We start from the raw sequence: 14,255 nt of genomic DNA on the forward strand, positions 1-14,255 counted from the left end.
TCCCGCCCCGATCAAGTCCTCTGTCTCGGGTTCACTGTCATTGGGTTCAAGTCTACAGGGAGTGGTGGCCCCAGCCCGGACACCTGCTGGGAGAGGCCTTTTCACCCCTGCCTCCTCCTGGCAGCCTCAGATCCCACTTGTGGCCCTGTGTTTGTGTCCAGTGAGAGGCCAGCCTGGTCGCCGTCCAGGAGTCAGTCAGTGTGGGCGGGTTACGCCGAGGAAACAAACAGACCCAGACCTCAGAGCCTCATAGCCGCAGGGGAGGATTTCCTGCTCCCGCGCCAGCCGCGGCTTGCTGGGGTCTTCCTCCAAGTTGTTCAAGGACCCGGCCACCTTCTCGGACACCTGCAGGCCTCCCACCAAGCCCAGACGTGCCCTGCCCCCTCCGGCCACAGCAGGCAGGGCTGGGCTGCTGCACTCCCGCCTCCCTGCCTCCACCTCCCCAGCAGGCTGTACAGCGCACCCGGCCACCCACCACGTGCCGCTGGGGAGTCGGTGGCGGGTCACAGGCCCACACTGCGTCCCTGTCCTGCAGCGGCCCGTGGGCACTGACAGGAGCTGTGAACAAAGCTGGGTCCAGAGCCTATAACGGAGGTTTCCGTCCATGGGATCCTGGAGCTCTTCGCTCCTGCCATGCCCTGGGGCAATCCCAGCTCTGTGGGTAGGCCCAGGGCATTGTTCATTCATTAATTCATTCATTGACTCATTCATCCATTCACAAACACCCCTGAGCATCCCTGGGGCACACACTCTGGCAGGCGGGTTTCCTGAGAAGCAGGGACACTGATCCCATTAACCACCTGCTTGGCGGCCGAGGGGTCTGGGGGCCCGGAGGAGCCTCTCTGAGCTGCCCTAACAGCCGCAGGGGCAGGTGGTATCCAGGGCGAACGCTCCCCAGGTGGAGATGACCTGTGCCCATGTGCAAGGACCTAACCTGCCATGGCTCCCACCGGGCTCAGGGTCTGTGTGTCAGGTGAACAGAGCCGGGTGGGGCCTGGCCCTGCTATGCCCTGGTGGGGCTTACTCAGAAGGCATGTGGGGAGCTGGCTTGGATGTGGCCTGGTTGTAGCCTGTGAGGGGATAAGGCAAGGCAGCCTGACCCACCACCTGCGTCCCCCTATGTGACTCCCCCGCCAGCAGGTCTGACCTCACTGGAAGCGTCCTTCAGCCTGGTATGGATTTCCTTTCTTCACCGAGGCCACCGTGCCAACTGGGCACAGGAGCTGAGCAGACGGCCAGGCCTGGGGATGCTTTTCTGTTGTGGATAAATTTGGTGATATAGTTAGGTGTGAAGATTAATTCTAGGTTTCAACTTGATTAGATGAGGGAATGCTGAGAAACCTAGTAAAGCTGTCTTTTTAGGTGTGTCCACAAGGGTGTTTCCAGCAGAGATTAGCATGAGAGCCTGAGTGGACTGGGTGGGAAAGACCCGCCTTCAGTGTGGGCAGGAAGCATCCAATCCACTGGGACCCTGGAGAGAACAAAAAACAGAGAATAAAAGTGAATCTCTCCCTACCCACTGAGGCTGGGATACACTCTTCTGTCCTGTCCGTGGACATCATTTTGGGTTCCAGGACTTACACCAAGGACAGCATCAGCTTTCCTGGTTTTGAGCCTTCAGACTCAGACTGAGCCACGCTACTGGTATCCAGTTTGCAGACGGCCTATTGTGGGACTTTTCTTCACAATTGCATGAGCTAATTCCTCTAATAAACCCCCTCTCATATATATAACATATTGTATTGATTCTGTCTCTCTGGAGAACCCTGACTAATACAGTAAGTTAAAAATAAAAGGATAGATGAAGATACACCATGCAAACACTGAAGAAAACAGAACTGAAGTGTGCATATTAATATCAGACAAAGTAGACTTCAGAAAAAAGAGAATTATCAGGGATAAAGACGGACATTCCATAATAATGAAGGTGTCAGTTTGTTGAGAAGACACGACAATCCTAAATGTGTATACACCTAACATCAGAGCTTCAAAATACAGTGAACAAAAACTGAGAGAACTGAAAGAAGCATTCTACAAATCCGCGATTGTAGTTGGAGACTTTAACACTCCTCTGTTAGTAATTGATAAAACTGGTAGAAAGTCAGCAAGTATAGAGAACAGAACAGCACATCAACCAACGGTATGAAACCGGAATCTATAGACACTCCACCCAGTGCGGTAGGATATACTTTCTCTTCAAGTACACGTAAAACATTCACCAAGGTAGACTGTAAGTCAAGCCTTAGCAGGTGTAAAAAGATAAAGCATATATGACACAATGATATACAGCTGGAAGTCACCAAAAAAAAGATAATAGAAAAATTTCCAAATACCTAGAAATTAACCAGCTCACTTCTAAATAGTGGATGGGTCAAAGAGGAAGTCTCACAGGAAATTAGAAATTTGAACTAAACAAAATTTCAGAATTTATGAGATGTAGATAAGGCAGTGCTTAGAGGCAAATGTATAGTGCTAAATGCCTGCATTACAAAAAAAGAAAAAAACTAGGTCAAAGAATAGAAATAGAATATGAATAGGTCAAAAAATAAAAATTGGTCAAAGAAATAGGTAATAAAAAATAGGCCAAAGAATAACATAAAAAAGACACAATCTACCAATATCAGGAAAGATGGAAAATCACTACAGGGCATAAAAACATCAAAAAGATAAAAAGAGAATACTATGGACCACTCTACCACATAAAATGGACAATTTAGATGAAATAGACCAACTCTTCAATAATCACAAACTTATGAAATTCATTTAAGATGAAATTGATAATTGGAACAGTCCTATAACCATTGAAGAAATTGAATTTGTAGTCACAACCTACTGAAAAGAAATCTCCAATCCTAGATGGTTTCAATGTCAATTCTACTAAACATTTAAAGAAGATATAGCACCAAATCTACTCTGTCTGTTCCAGAAAAATAGAACAAAAGGGAACATGTCCCAACTCACCTTATGAGGACATTATCCTGATCCCCAAACCTAAAAGAGTACAAAAAAAGAAAATACAGACCCATATCCTTCATGGACATAAATACAAAATACACGACACAACAGAGCAAATCAAATTTAGTAATATACAAAAAGGATAATGCACCACAAGCAAATGGGGTTTATCTTGGGACTGCAAGCTTGCTTTATTTACTGAAAGCCTATCATGTAATTCATTATGTGAATGAAGCGGAAAAAGCATTTGACAAAAGTCCACCCCAGCTGTGATAAAACAAAACAAAACAAAAACTCCCAGCAAAATAGGGATAGAAGGTACTTTCTAAATTAGATATAAGAAAACTACAAAAACTCTATTGCTTACATCACACTTAATGGTGAGACTGAATGTTTCCCCCCTGAAATTAGGAACAAAGAAATATACCCTTAATACTCCTATTTGACATTATCCCAGAAGTCCTAGCAACTCCAGTTGAAAAAACAAAAGTGTAGAGGTTGTAAAGGAAGAAATAAAACTGTATTATTCACAGATGACATGATTGTTTGTATAGAAAATCCCCCCAAAATCTATAAGAACAACTTGTAAAACTAATAAGTGAGTTTGGCAAGGTCTCCCAATACAAGGTCATGGCAGAAAAATCATAATTGGAAACCAAATTTTTATAAATGCCGTATACAATAGCCCTCCCCAAATTAAATACTTAGGTATGAATCTAACAAAAACATGCACCGATTTGTATTATGAAAACTACAAAATCTGAAGAAAGAAATTTTAAAAGACCTAAATAAATGGAGAGACATATAACATTCTTGGATGGAAAGACTCAACATAGTAAAGATATCAGTTCTCCTTAACTAATCTGTAGATTAATTACAATTTCAATCAAAATCCCAGCAGGTCTATTTTGTAGATGTAGACAAGCTGACTCTAAAATGTATATGAAGATAGGAAAACTAGAACAGCTTAAACAATTTTGAAAAAAATAAAAAAGATTCACATTATCCAACTTCTTTAAAAAAAACTTTTTTTATCAAATCATAATTGATTATATGTATTTTGGGGATTCAATGTTGACATATGTTGACCAAATCAATATTACTAGTATGCATTTTGTTACAAATTGTACTTATTCTTTATGCCCCTTGTCCAATCTCTCCCTATTCGCCTCTCCCTCCCCTCTCCAACCACTGATAAACCTAGATTTCTTCTCTCCCTCTGAAAGAGTAATGGTTACTCTGTTGGTTTGTTGCCTAGATGATCCGGCCAATGCTGAAAGGTGTGTTCAGGTATTGCCTAGATGACCCGGCCAATGCTGAAAGGTGTGTTCAGGTCCCCCAATATTATCATAGAGCAGATTCTTCTTCTGTCACTCTGGCATGGGCTTCTTTTCTTTGGTCTCTGCTGGTGACTCTCCTTGTGTCAATGCACTCCAGTGGCTGGCAGACCATCTGCATGGTGGTTGTGATGTCTAGCCACTTTTGTGGCAGCTGGGATCACTGTGGAGGCTGTGGTGGGCCACCCACATGGAGGTGATGTTTTTGGCATGCTCCTTCTTGCTGGTGTTGTGCCTGGTTGTGGGCAGGGTCCAGTCCTCTGCTCCATGCCCTAGGTACCCAGAAAGGCCCTGAGGTGCTGGTGGTGAGTCTGGTTGTGGGTGGGGGGGTTCTGGTCCTCAGCTCCATGCCCTGGGTCCCCAGGTGGGGCTCTGAGGTGCTGGTGGTATCCTGGTTGTGGGCAGGGGTTCCAGTCCCTGGCTTGATGCCCTGTCACATTATCCAACTTTAAAACTTACTCTGAAGTTATAGTATCAAGCCAGCATGATATTGATGAAGGGATAAACACACAGATCAATGGAAGAGAACGAAGAGCCCAGAAATAGACCCATACGAATATGGGCTAATTGATTATTTGATTATTGAAAAGGTGACATATGCAGAATAAATAAATCTTGGTTTAAACCTCATAACTTATATAAGATTAACTCACATGGATCATAGATCTAAGTATAAAATGTGAGGGTACTTAAGTTAGTAGAAAAATAGAATTGAAAGATAATTTGAATCTTTCCATGAACTTTTGGAAGTACCTCATATAAAAATATACACTTTTAGATAAAAACAGGAAAATTACTCTGCTAGAGTTAGGCAAGGGGTTTATAGATATGGCACTGAAAGTAAAACCCAACAAAGAAAAAAATTAATAAATTGGACTTTATCATTATTATAACCTTTTGTTCTGTGAAAGGCACTGTTAAAGAATGAAGGAGGAGCTACAGACATGGAGAAAATATTTGTAAATCACACATATGATGAGGACTCATATTCAAAATATGTAAAGAACTTTCCAAAAAAACCCAATTAAAAAAGAAGAAAACAAAAATGAGGCAAAAACTTGAACACATGCTAAGGAAAGGATACACAGCAGGCACATGAGCCATGACAAGATGCTCAACACTGTCAGTCATTAGGGAATTGCAAATGGAACCCACAATGTGATCCCACTGCACACCTATTAGAATGTTAAAAACTACTAACAGTCCCAAGCTGGCAGTGATGTGGAGCAGCAGGAACTCTAATACATCGCTGGTGGGAAAGCAAAATGGCCCAGCCATGCTGGAAAACTGGGAGTTTCTTATAAAGTTAAACATACACCTGCTACAGCACCCAGCAATCCCGCCTCTGGTATTTACCGTAGAGAAATACAAGCTAGGTCTACACAGACACCTGTACACAAATGCTTGTAGTCATAATGGCCAGAACCTGGATGCAACCTAAATATCCTTTAACGGGTGAGCAGATAAACTGGTACATTCATACAGTGCAATAGTACTCAGCAAAATACATACGTATGTATACATATATGTGTATATATACATGTATATGTACACATGCACACGTGCGTGCACACACGCGTCTCCTACTGTTAGAAATTTTTCAGCATACAGTACAGCACTGTTAACCATAGGCACGATGTTGTACAGCAGGTCTCTAGAACTTGTTCATCTACCGTAACTGAAATTTTATGCCCATGAAGCCATATCTTTCCATTTCCCCTCCCTCAGCCCCTGCAACCACCATTCTACTTTCTGCTTCCACGAGTTTGACTATTTTAGGTAGCTCATCTCAGTGGACTCACGCAGTATTTGTCTTTTTGTGCTTGGCTTATTTCACTTAGCATGATGTCCTCCAGGGTCATCTATGTTGTTGTAAATAGCAGGATTTCCTTCTTTTTTACATTTTCTGTTTTTTTTTCCCTTTTTGTCTTTTTTCGTGACCGGCAACGGATCGCAACCCTCAGTGTCACGCCTTATTCATTCATGCCTTGATGGACATTTAAGTTGTTTCTGAGTGGCTGTGTGGGGGAAGTAATGGGGGTTCACAGCCACCGGAGGGTCCTGTTTGGATGGGGCAGCTGATGGCATGTCCTGAGCAGGGGGCCTTCCTTGGGACCACAAGAAGGCTTCTGAGGGGACAAAGGGGCTACAGAGACAATTTAACTCCAAGGCCCTCCAGTTTTATTTCCAGTCGCCACTGCAGAGCATGGAAGTGGAGTTGACACAAGGGAGAAGCCCCACGTGACACCTGAGGGACAGAAGCTGACTTTCCAAAGCTGAGTCCACCTGTCTTCACCCCCACACCCCATTGGCAAGTGGCCTGGGCAGTGGGGCCTGGACAGTGGGGCCTGGACAGTGGTGGCCAGGTCAGCAGGGACCTGGTCAGCTAGCTGGCCTTTGTATTGTGTGACCTCAGGCAGGAAGTTTGTCTTTGGAGCCTCCTTGGCCCCTCTGTGTGGGGGCACTACTCATGGCACCCCCAGGGGGCTATTGCAAGGAGGAGGTGAGAAGGTATGTTGATTCCTGCCCCTCCGGGAGACCTGGCACTTCACACGCTTCCTGAGTCACCCAGCGAGGAGGTGAGCTTGCTGCAGGCCTCTGACCTCTGTTCTCCCTCTGTCAGTGCCCCAGGGACAGCCCCGGGTGGGGTGGCAGAGACTGGGGAGAACCCACAGCTGCTCTGATGCCAGCCACATGCCCTTGGGGACAGTGATGAGGACCTGTGTGCACTCATGGGCAGAGCAGCCAGGCCTGGCCAGAGAAGTGGCACGTGCACGCACGCGTGCTCACGCACATACGCACGCCCGTGCCCGTGCACACACTCTCATGTTAGCAGTTCTGGGGGCTGAGGACGCTGACTCCAGGCGCCACTGTCGACAGGCTGCGTGAACCCAACTCTGTCATCGCTGCTGGGCGCCCACCTGCCTCCATGTTCTGAGGCAGTTGGAGGCTCATTCAGGTGTCTGCGAGTGCTCTGAGCACAAGCCCTTCTTCTAGGCTACAGGCACGTCTCAGCATAGCTGACTGAACAGATTCAGGTGAGTGTGACCTACTGTCCTCCCTTCCTGCTGATTTGGGGACCGTCTCTACTGGGCGGTGGCGCTGGGCTGGGGTGCCGAGGGTAAGGCCTGCTGAGCACTCACTGGCCGCCGCTCTGTGCTGACCATGCACACACTCGTCTCATTCACGCTCACAGCAGCTCTGCAGGATCAATGCTCCTGTGCCTGCTTGCCACGTGGAAAGCCTGAGGTCAGAGGAGGGGAAACTGGCCCAGGGACTGGGAGGTGACCCTGGGCTGTGCTCACGGCCCTGCCCTGTGCCGTGTTAGACGCAACCCCTGACATGTGCAGCAGCCTCACTGCCCTAGATTTGGGATCTGCCTGAGATTCCGGACCGTGACAGGACAGAGTCTGCCCCTGGAAGAGCCACTGGGATTGGGCCTCCATGGGCTGCGAAGATGGAGGTTGGGGGTGGAGGGACATCCTCAGCCTGTCTGGGCTGCGAGATGGGTCCACGTGGGTGAGCTTTTGGTCAACTCTGACTTAAGTTTGGGCCACTGATGATCGCTGTGGGGCCCACCAGAGACGTGGGGTCCCCAGGCTGGGAGTGGGGTGGGGAGCCCTCTACCCCTGGGCAGTCATGGACGATGAAGGAGCCCCCAGGAGACACCTGGTGGGTCACAAGTGCTTATTCTGTGGGCCAGGGTGTGAGGACATGGGCTCATTCTCCATGGCCCTCCCTCTGTCCCATACTTTAGAGGCATCTCCTTCCCTTTGCCTCAAAGGTGTTCCCAGGTGGGACTGTCCCTCTGGGTGTTCTCCAGGACCATGTCCCCAGTGTTCACTGGTTTCTTCTCTGTGATCAGAGAAAATGAAGCCCTTTCCTGTACTGTCATGCTCAGAACTGTGGAATCCCCTCCAGCCTAAGACATGGTCTCGACAAGCACAGAGGTTGCTTTGGAGTCAGATACATTATCCTTCCCAAGCTAAAAATTTTCTTGCTTGGCTGGTGGTGTTCTTTAAGCTGATTCACTGGCCAGAGTCAGTTAAGATGTAAGTAGAATGGAGCAGTGGTGAGATGTCTTGTTTCTCGAAAAGAACTGGGCCTCTGCCCAGTCCGCGAATTCTCCCGGGAGGCTGATGACACAGAGACCTCACCGAAGCCCTGCTTTGCCTCCTGGTGCCCAGAACAGCCCATCATGGGCCTTTCACATGTGGCAGGTAGACACTGTGCATCCTGCTGGGCAGGCATGTGTCTGTCTTGGGCCTTTAGAGAGAATGGGCTTCATTGCACAGATATCTCTAGTCTCAGGTCCTCAGGCAGAAGTGCACCCCTGGCCAGGGGCAGGGAGGGTCTAGCCTTTGCCTTGGGGTGAGGTTCACCTGGTGGGTGTCTGGAGCCCCAACAGGAGAAATTCTGTGTGGTCTCTGAAGCTCTCATGTGCAGTGTAGTCTTTGGATTATTTTTGTCTTGCAGATTGGACGTGGAGGAGGACATGGAATCCCTTGTGGCCCAGGAGCAGATGGGATATCATCACCAAGTCTGAGCAGGTTCAGGTCAGTCTGCTCCATTGAGGAGTAGTCCTCACCTCTCGTGCTATGACTATGGTCAAAGGGTCCTGGACACCCTCAGGATGCAGGGGAGGGAGGGGCCACCCATGCCTCCCATGTCCCCCCACCCCTCACCATGACCCCCTCACTCTGAACCCTTCTGGTTTGCAGGGATGCTGAGCCAGGGTGCTGGTGAAAACTTCAGATGAGTATTTATCCATTTGCAAAGAACACCAACTAGCTCAGATTCCTGCAGTGAGTCCTCTGTCCCCTGAATCTCATCTCAGGGGTGGGTTCTGCTTTTAGAAACACCTCTCTGAGACAGGACATGCCTCCTAGCCTCAGGTGGACCTCCTCCCCAGCTCCCCTGGTGGCCCAACCCTGGTCAGCAATAGGCCCCAGCTGAATGGCCATCAGGGAACTCTGGAGAGTGGATGGGGACAGATCTGGGCCAGCTTGTGGGCATGAGTGGTGGTTAGCAGGAGCAACACATGGTCACCAAGAGGGGCCGTGGTTCCTGTAGGTCCTCACACCAAAACTCTGCCCCAGGGTTTGTTTCACCAAACCCACCGAGCCCAGAACCATACAAACAGCTTAGCGCTGGCCCAGGACTAGAGCCAGGAGGGCCTGAGCCTTGAGGATTGTTATTACTGCAGTCACGTGGTGTTTTAGTCCGTTTTGTGTTGCTATAACAGAATTACCTGAGACTGGGTAATTTATAAAGGAAAGCAGTTTATTTGGCTTATGATCCTGGGACAGCTGCATCTGGCATGGGCCTCAGGCTGCTTCTACTCATGGCGGAAAAACAGCAGGCAGCTGGCGGGTACAAGCAGATCACATGGCAAAAGGAAACAAGAGAGAGAGAGAGAAGGTGCCAGGGTTTTTTTTTTAAGCAACAAGCTCTCGTGGGAACTAATAGAGCAAGAACTCACTCATTAATCCCCCCTCCCCCAAGGAGAGCATTAATCCATTCATGAGGGATCCACCCCCATGACTCAATCAGTTTCCAACACTGCCACATTGGAGATCAAATTTCCACATGAGTTTTGGAGGGGACAACACATCCAAACTCCATCAACTAGTGAATAGATAAACAGATTGTATATATCCATACCATGGAATACTCCATGGAAGAAACACATGACCCGACCCTAACCCTAAATCTTAACCACATGGACACGTCTCAAAAACGTCATGCTAAGTGGAAAAAGTCAAACACAAAAGACGTTATATTGTATGACTCCACTTATATGAAAGTCCAGGAAATGAAAAACAATATTGACAGCAAATTGGAAGTTGCCAAGGGCTGGGGGAAGGGCGAAAGGAGGAAAGTTTTAGGAAGAGGGCACTATTCTAGATCTCAATGTTGGTGGTTACGTGATCATGAGCCAGTGCCACAATCAGCTGTACACTTAAAATTGGTGAATTTTATTGTATATAAACAATACCTTAATAAGTTCAGAAAGAGGGAGACAGTGGTGTGATGTGACCCCGAGTGGCTGGGGGCTACTTTAGGTGGGGTGACCTGGGAAAGCCTCTCTGATGAGGTGCCATTTGATGCCAGCTCTAAGAATTGGAAGAAACACTTAGGCTCAAGTTGGCACCCCGCTCTCTGGCCTGGAGCCCACTGTGGTTTCCCGGCTTCAGAAAGTCCCTGGGCCACGCTTACTTTCTTCCTGGGATTTTCATCCTCAAACAAGGGTCATTTCCTGAATCTCTTACCCACAGGACACTTGCTCACTTGCCGCCTCCCTGGCCCCAGGCGCCACTGGAACCGCGAGCTGAAGAGAGACTGAGCAGGCTGCGGCGCGAACAGGAGCCAGGAGCATCAGGGGCGGCAAGAGGTGGCTGGGGCGTCTCTGGCTGCAGAGGCTGCCGCAGGAGCTAAACGCGGGAGTGCAACGCGGGAGCTGAGACTCACCGGAGGGAGTGGCGTGAACGCCCGGCCATCTTCCCAGTAGTCAATTTTGGACTTGACTGACACTAGTGTCCAACTGAGTAATCACTGAGGTAGCCATACCAAATTGGCAACCCCAACNACCCCTGGGCAGTCATGGACGATGAAGGAGCCCCCAGGAGACACCTGGTGGGTCACAAGTGCTTATTCTGTGGGCCAGGGTGTGAGGACATGGGCTCATTCTCCATGGCCCTCCCTCTGTCCCATACTTTAGAGGCATCTCCTTCCCTTTGCCTCAAAGGTGTTCCCAGGTGGGACTGTCCCTCTGGGTGTTCTCCAGGACCATGTCCCCAGTGTTCACTGGTTTCTTCTCTGTGATCAGAGAAAATGAAGCCCTTTCCTGTACTGTCATGCTCAGAACTGTGGAATCCCCTCCAGCCTAAGACATGGTCTCGACAAGCACAGAGGTTGCTTTGGAGTCAGATACATTATCCTTCCCAGCTCGGTGAAGGGTTCCTGCTGCCCCGCTCTGCAGAGCAGGGAACTCCCAAGGCTGCCCTGGGAGAGATGGGGGCAGAGTGAGGACTTGTCTCTCCAAAGCCCCAAAGAAAACCATTGGGGGAACACTCATGTGGGTGTCCAGGCAGGTGGTCTCCTGTTTGTCCCCATGGGCGTGGGCACTGACAGTGCTGTTCCAGGGGTCAAGAGAGAAAATTACAACAAATTTAGCTGAAAGATCTCTATTGGCTTTATTTGTGATTCTAGAATTGGGCAACACTTCATTTATAAAACAGAATAAAATAAAACAAAATAGTATTCCAATGAGCTGAGCAGAGGAGTTTGGTTTTGTAGAGAGAAAAGGGCTGAAGAAAGCAGAAAAAAAGAACAAAAAGTGGACCGGTCATTTCAAAGTGACTTTCCTTATAAGGTGGGAACAGAGAAGTAAGTGCTTGGTTAACATTAGGTTGCTTTTTTTGGGTAAGCATTAAAGCAGAGGGAATAATTGAAACTGGCCTATTTGGGAAATTGGCTGTTGTCTCTCCTAATTTCTCGGAAGGTCAGAGAATAACTCAGTTTTGCTTTGGTGACAAGGAACCTCGGCATGAGTGACTCCATTTTGGTTCTTAGTCTAGTCTTTTGGGGCCTAGTGCAGGAGCTCAGTCCCAAACAATAGCCTCCTATAGTTTTTATTTAACACAGGTAACCCATCCTAGAAAGGCAGGGTGTGGCAAGGGCAGCACCTGCCACCTGCTGTGCCAGTTCCTCGGCTTTGCACACAGGCGTCGTGCGTCCACGTGCCACCCTGAACCCATGTGAGCCACACCTGCTCAGCTTCCTTCACCCTCAGCACTCCCCCGTGCTGCCTTGGCAGGCCCAGTCTCACAACACCCTGGCCCAGCCCCACTGACCAGCCAAGCCCCACCCGTCAGCTCTGACTAACCTGCTGTGTTCTGCCTCTAACACCCTCCTGCCCACCCACCCACCCATGTGCTGCAGCCTGACCCCAACAGGAAAGCCCCTCCTCCCGGACCCAGCAGGCCTGCGGTCAGGCTGGTGGACGCCGTGGGGGACACTAAACCTCAGCCTGTTGACTCCTGGGTCTAGCTTGCATGCCTGGTACGTTGTCTCGTCTGGTTGTTCATGTGATCATTTTCCCATCTGCTGGGCCGGGCTTCTGGGTAACCTCTGCTGGCTGCATGTTCTGCTCCTGTGTGCTCCCAGCAGGACCCTGGCCTCCAGCGCAGCAGCCCAAATGCCTGGCTAGGAGGGAGGGTCCTCTAGGCCTGCAGCCCCATCTCAGGCACTGTAGGTTTAGGGCTCTAAGGAGATGGGACCCAGGGAGGGATGGTCCCCCACACCCTCAAACACCCCAAACACAGGGCCCTGCAACGACCAGCAAGAAGGGACTGGCCCTGGGGCGGAGACCCTCAGAGTCAGCCTGCACTACCCATAGCAGCTGCCTTTCTCCACGTCTCTATCCATGCAGTGTGTGGAGGTGGCTGCCCTGCCTGGAGGTTGCATGTTGTCCTGCCTCACTCAGCTGGCCGACACCTGCCTGTGCTTGTGGCTGAAGCATCTGCCTTCCCCCGTCCCTCCACAGAGCTCAGGCCCAGCCATTTGTTCTTAGGGATTGGATCACCAGAAGGGCCATCCTGTGCGGACCCTGCCATGGAGCCTGGAGCCCTCTGGCAGCAGGGGCTGGCAGCACCTGTCACCCTGAGCTAGGGCCCTACTTTCTGGATGCCCTGGTATCCACCTGCTGTGCTCCGTGTGGGGTAGGGGTCAGTTCCTGGCCCCTAGGGCATTTTGCTGATCTCTCCATATGTCCAGAGGAACAAACTGGTTTCTGGCTGCATAACTGGGCTAGAAGCCCAGGAGTAGAGTCCTGGCCAGTGGCTGGTTTAGGCACAGGTGGGCTCAGCCAGGAAAGGGTTGATCTTTGCCCCCAGTCTGGGAATTCAGCCTGTACTAGGGCCTTTGAGAGCCTCTGAGGTGGCCAGCAGTCTGACCCCTTGGGAGAGTTGGGGCTGGAGGGCCAGAGAGGGGGTTGGGGACAGCCGTGGATTAGGTACACACAAACCAACTCTGCTTTGTCACTTGCAGCTGGCAACCAGCAGAAATGCTGTGACAGTCTGAGCCTGCTTCCTCTTCCATAGGCAAGGCCAGGTGGGATTGGGGATGGAGGTGCTTCCGCTCAGTGTGACATGTGGACCCAGAGGGCCGGGTGCTGCTCTGTGGTCCTGTGTCCACCTGTCCCCAGTGCCTGCCATGGTCAGAGATGGGTGTAAAGTCTGGCCGATTGGCCTGTGCTGGTTTCCCAGGCAGGCAGACATGCATGTGGTGCTAACAGGTGCCCCTGGCCTGGCCACAGAAGGAGCAGTGTTGAGTAGGGCTGGCTCCCTCTCCACTATTGGGCCAGGTGTAATACCCAGAACTCAGCCAGCCCTGTGCCAGGCCCATGGCATTATCATCCCGTCAAGGGGAGCTCAGTGTGTTTGGTGCTGGAGCGGAGCGCAGCAGGGTATGGGGGCCACGTGGAGGGTGAGAAGCGTGGTGCTAAGCTGACCTCTCGTATCTAAATATCTAGATCCGGGATTTCTCTTTTTAAAATATGAAATTAGAATATAAGATTATTACAGCTAGCTGATTTTAGTAAAGAGCCTGGGATTTGTCGTTAAAGAAAAGACAGCGTGGAGCTGCAGCACCGAGAGGTTAACGTGGGCAGGGCTCAGGCCTGCAGCATGCTTTGCATTTAAGGACAGACCCCAGGACCGCAGAAGTAGGGTTAGTGGGAGCACGTCCATCGTGCCCTTCAGAACCAGGCTGGCGAGGGAGCGCAGAGCAGGGCGGGCCGTCAAGGCTGCGCCGGGCTGCCCAGGCCCATGTAGATGGCCTTCTCCAGGCCGTCCACCAACTTCCTGTGCTTCAGGAAGGCGGGGTAGTGTGTGCACTCGAAGCGGCTGCTCCCGCGCACGTGTGCCAGGAAGTCTGGTGTTCCCGGGCAGATGACGTTGT

General features: G+C 49.9%; 1 protein-coding gene across 1 annotated transcript in view; it reads right to left on the reverse strand.

The window, feature by feature from the left end:
- Positions 1-13,865: 13,865 nt before the first annotated feature.
- Positions 13,866-14,255, reverse strand: part of LOC103610997 (catechol O-methyltransferase-like) — a 12,311-nt gene continuing 11,921 nt past the window's right edge. The window contains exon 5 of the mRNA XM_008595048.1: positions 13,866-14,255. Coding sequence (XP_008593270.1) covers positions 14,095-14,255 — 161 coding nt within the window. The 3' untranslated portion in view covers positions 13,866-14,094.

The sequence above is a fragment of the Galeopterus variegatus genome, unplaced genomic scaffold, assembly GCF_000696425.1.
Source record: "Galeopterus variegatus unplaced genomic scaffold, G_variegatus-3.0.2 Scaffold12226, whole genome shotgun sequence".
In the NCBI taxonomy this organism is placed as follows: domain Eukaryota; kingdom Metazoa; phylum Chordata; class Mammalia; order Dermoptera; family Cynocephalidae; genus Galeopterus; species Galeopterus variegatus.